General features: G+C 41.4%; 1 protein-coding gene across 3 annotated transcripts in view; it reads left to right on the top strand.

The window, feature by feature from the left end:
* FNIP1 (folliculin interacting protein 1) overlaps positions 1–4213 on the top strand; it is an 88552-nt gene that overhangs the window by 10772 nt on the left and 73567 nt on the right. For 2 of the 3 annotated variants that reach the window (XM_014539099.1, XM_014539098.1), the window contains exon 2: positions 3266–3392. In XM_014539099.1, the coding sequence (XP_014394585.1) occupies positions 3266–3392 (127 nt within the window). Of the gene's footprint in view, positions 1–3265; positions 3437–4213 lie in introns of those variants that run through there. The other variant, XM_014539100.1, reaches the window with a different exon arrangement.

Here is a 4213-nt window from a genome sequence, read left to right as displayed (position 1 = left end):
TTCATATTTTTGGATTCTTTTTTCTTTTTGCTTTTCAGGATGGGTGTTTTTTGCTTCTTCGTATTTCAAATCTTTGACTTGATTCTTGGGATCCTCTAGTCTGCTGTTGGATCTCTGTATATTATTCTTAATTTCAGTCAGTGTATGTTTAATTTCTGACTGGTCCTTTTCCATTTTTTTGACATTCTCATTAAGATCCTTGAAGGTCTCACTAAGTTCCTCGGAGGTTCGTAGAAGATTCTTGAGTAACCTTATAACTGTGGTTTTGAACTCTAAGTTTGCTTGTTTGCTTTCCTCAATTTCTTTCATTTGTGACATGTTTCTTTGTCTCCGCATTTTGGCTGACTGCGAGGAGCCTATAGTGCTATAGTGGAAGAACTGCTGTGCTGGAGACACCCTTATGGGGTAGGACTTGCTTCAGTGGGGCTTTGGTGCTCACTGAGTCTGCCTCTTGAGTGTGTCCCTTATGGATGTGAGGAATTGAAATCTGGTATCTGACCACTGGGTACCCTGGCTCCTGGATCTCCAAGTCAACCACTGTGTGAGTCCACCCAACAGGAGCTTCAGCAATATCAGCAGATTTCTCCTCTTTGTTTGGGGTTTGGAAGTTTTGGAGCTCTCTGACCCAGCTGCAGTTTGTTAGGTTAGGCTGCAAAAGGGCAGGCGGTTCCTTTGCCCTGCTTGGGTGGGGATGTAAATTGAGTGGGACGGGGTCTCAGAGAATCACCAGGGCAGAGCAAACAGCAATGGCTGTCGCCAGCCGTCTCCGTGACTCCTCGGGTCTCCATGTCCCAGAGTCCTGCACCCCCGCAGTAACAATGATCCCTGCGAGCAGCTCTGCGAGAAAGCCACCCTCGCTTTCCAACCCGCTGCAAGACAGTCCAGTTTCCCCCGTAGGAGTCTGGGTCCCCAGAGTCTCCAAGTTCAGTGCATTCAAGAGCTTGTATCCCCTTCCCATTGAAGAAAACCGCGCACCCAGGCGCAGCCTGCCTCGCGCGCGCCTTCGTATCTCTGCTCTTGGCGCCTCTGCACCTCCTACCCGGTATCAATGCGCTTTTTTTCTTTCCTTCTAGTTGTAGAACTTCCACTGGGCCAGCTTTCCTGTGGTTCTGGATGATAGCTGTTTTGTCTTTTAGTAGTTTTAATGCCTCGCTTTCCAACCCGCTGCAAGACAGTCCAGTTTCCCCCGTAGGAGTCTGGGTCCCCAGAGTCTCCAAGTTCAGTGCATTCAAGAGCTTGTATCCCCTTCCCATTGAAGAAAACCGCGCACCCAGGCGCAGCCTGCCTCGCGCGCGCCTTCGTATCTCTGCTCTTGGCGCCTCTGCACCTCCTACCCGGTATCAATGCGCTTTTTTTCTTTCCTTCTAGTTGTAGAACTTTCACTCAGCCAGCTTTCCTGTGGTTCTGGATGATAGCTGTTTTGTCTTTTAGTTGTAGTTTTAATGTGGTTGTGGGGGGCAGCACATACAGGTTTATACCTTATGCCGCCATCTTGGTTCCCCCAGGGGTATTATTTCTTTACTTAGCTACGGGTGTCTCTGCTTCCTGGGCAGGTTTTTTCTTACCTCATCTTAACCAATGTTTGGCATATAGTAGGCACATGATCTATATTAAATGGATGAGTGAACTGTTCTACTTCTTATATCTTAAACTCTAGTATTCTACCTTGTGATTATAGTCTTCTATTTCTTATCTAGTTGCTGCCCCTGTATCTTTTCATGTTATTTTAGCACTTTGACCATACTGCCTCCATTTTCTTCAAATCTGCTAGCCTCCAAACTTCACTGTCTTCCCTAACCAGCTTAGATTCCACTCTCCATCATCCCAGCTGTATTCTTGTCAGTCTTCTGCTCTATCCCTATAACCCCCCTTTCCTTTTGTTCTATCTACCTATCCAAATCCTTACCTGGGCTCAATCTGATCCAAATTCAAGCTGGTGAAAATGACCTGTCTAGTTTGTGGCTGGTACATATTCATAGTTTTCAACCTCACGTAGGCTTTCAGCATTTCCCAGAAATGTTATGTTTCCTAGTTAACATATTTTCTTTCTCACAACCATTGTTGACTTTCTGCTGTTCTCACATTTTACAACATTTTTTATTCTTTCTTCCTACTTTACAGAGGAAATAGGGCTCTTAGAGACATGAATTCATTAAACATTTTCCTTTCATATCTACAAATCTTTCTGTACTCTTGTCCACCTTTACCTCCTTTTCCCCCCATCCTAGTGTAGAGGTTATTCTTCTGTTTGCGGCTTGACCTTTTACTTGTATTCTGTATCCATGTTCAGATGTGTCCTTTTTAATAACAAGCAGCTGTCACTCTGCTTCATGATTCCTTTTCTTTCTCTTTATTGATAGTTTAAAATTTACTATTTCCTGTTCCCATTCACTTCTTAATCCACTACAATCTGACCCCCCCCCCCCCCCCCCCCCCCCCCCCGCTCTACTCATTACTCCTTAGAACAGCCCTTGCCATGATCATCAATGACTTTTTGTTTCTAAAGCTAATGGGTGGTTCTTAGTGACTACCATATTATTTCTTCCTCTAAAATGCTCATTTGTTTCCCATGAGGCCACTTTCCTGATTTGGTTTCTTGTTTTAGTTTCCTTTGTATAACATTAAAAGCACAGTTTAATAAAAGCAGTTCAATGGGATGCAAATTATTGTAGTCTAAGGAGGAATCTCTGTGGTTTAGCTTCAGTTTCTTGGAGGTTCTTTCATTAGTTTCTAACACACAGATATTTGCTAAGGATTAGACAGGAGAAAACTAAAATTGTGTATACTGTCAAGAGTTTGGGATGAAGATGTTTTATGTTGCCAGTTACAATTTGCTTGACAGGTATTGATAGGGTTAAGGATCAGGTTTTCTTAAGGAAAGGAGGAATCCCAACCAAGAGATGTGACTAAATGGATTGTGAGGAATGGACCATTCAGCCTAATGTAACTAATGACAAACAGCCTCTGGAATGGCAGTTCTCCTATTTCTTAGCAACTGTCCTATCAGTTATGTGTTCAGTTCACCAGACTAGTATTCACAGCTTTTTGTTTTCTCTCTTTCCCTTTCCTCCCTATCTCTCTCTCTCATTACATTAATCTTTTTAATTGTGAAATAAATGCATTATAATAGTACATAAAACAAATGCAGTGGCTTTTTAAAAGTTTTACTGCAAACCGGCTAGGGCTATTATATAGGTTTTATTTATAGAAATTTATGTGGGATATTTATTAAATAACTCTAATGGATCTTTATTTTTCTTTAAAGTTGGCCTTTGCCAGAGTTTGATCCAAGCCAGATTCGACTAATTGTATATCAAGACTGTGAAAGACGAGGAAGAAATGTCTTGTTTGACTCCAGTGTTAAGAGAAAAAATGAAGACATATCAGTATCGGTGAGCATTGTTATTGATTTAATGTCATATTTTAATTGGAAAAAGTGAGTAAAATTTTAATTATGGTGCTTTTGTTTGTCAGTATAAAACATCTTGGCCATGCTTTTGTAATTAAGAGCCCTTATTTTTAGATTTTTAAAGGAAAAAACACTGCCTTATTTGTCATCAATCTAGTACCATAGAACATTTTAGTTTGACATTTATTTTCTTTCTCTTTTTTAAATCTTTATTGTTGAAAGTATTGCATATGTCCCCTTTTTCCTCCATTGCCCTCTCCCCTTTTTCCCCCCCAGGCCTTCACCACCCTATTGTCTGTGTCTATGGATTATGCATTGAGTTCATTGGTTGATCTCTCCCTCTCCACCCCACTTATCCCTCTGCATGCTTCTACGTCTCTGGGTCTGTTTTTGTTCATCAGTTTATTTGGCTCCTTAGAATACGCATATGAGTGAGAGTGAGATCATGTGATACTTATCTTTCTCTGACTAGCTTATTTTGCTTAGCATAATTCTATCCAGCATAATTTCATCCATGCTGTTGCAAATAGTTACAAGTTCTTTCTTTTTTATTGCCACGTAAATGTACCATGTTTTTTTATCCACTCATCTGCTGATGGGCACTTATGCTGTTTCCAAATCTTAGCTATTGTCAGTTGTGCTGCTGAGAACATAGGGGTGCATATATTCTTTCTGCTGAGTGCTTTGGGTTTCATAGGATATCTACACTAATAAAAGAGAAACATGGTAATTGGCGTACGACCGCTACCCTTCCCATTGGCTAATCAGGGAGATATGCAAATTAACTGACAGCCAAAATGGCGG

This window comes from Myotis brandtii, unplaced genomic scaffold (genome assembly GCF_000412655.1).
Source record: "Myotis brandtii unplaced genomic scaffold, ASM41265v1 scaffold208, whole genome shotgun sequence".
NCBI classification, from domain to species: domain Eukaryota; kingdom Metazoa; phylum Chordata; class Mammalia; order Chiroptera; family Vespertilionidae; genus Myotis; species Myotis brandtii.
The sequence above is the reverse complement of the archived record's forward strand: the minus strand, read 5'-3'. Positions and strand labels throughout refer to the sequence as shown.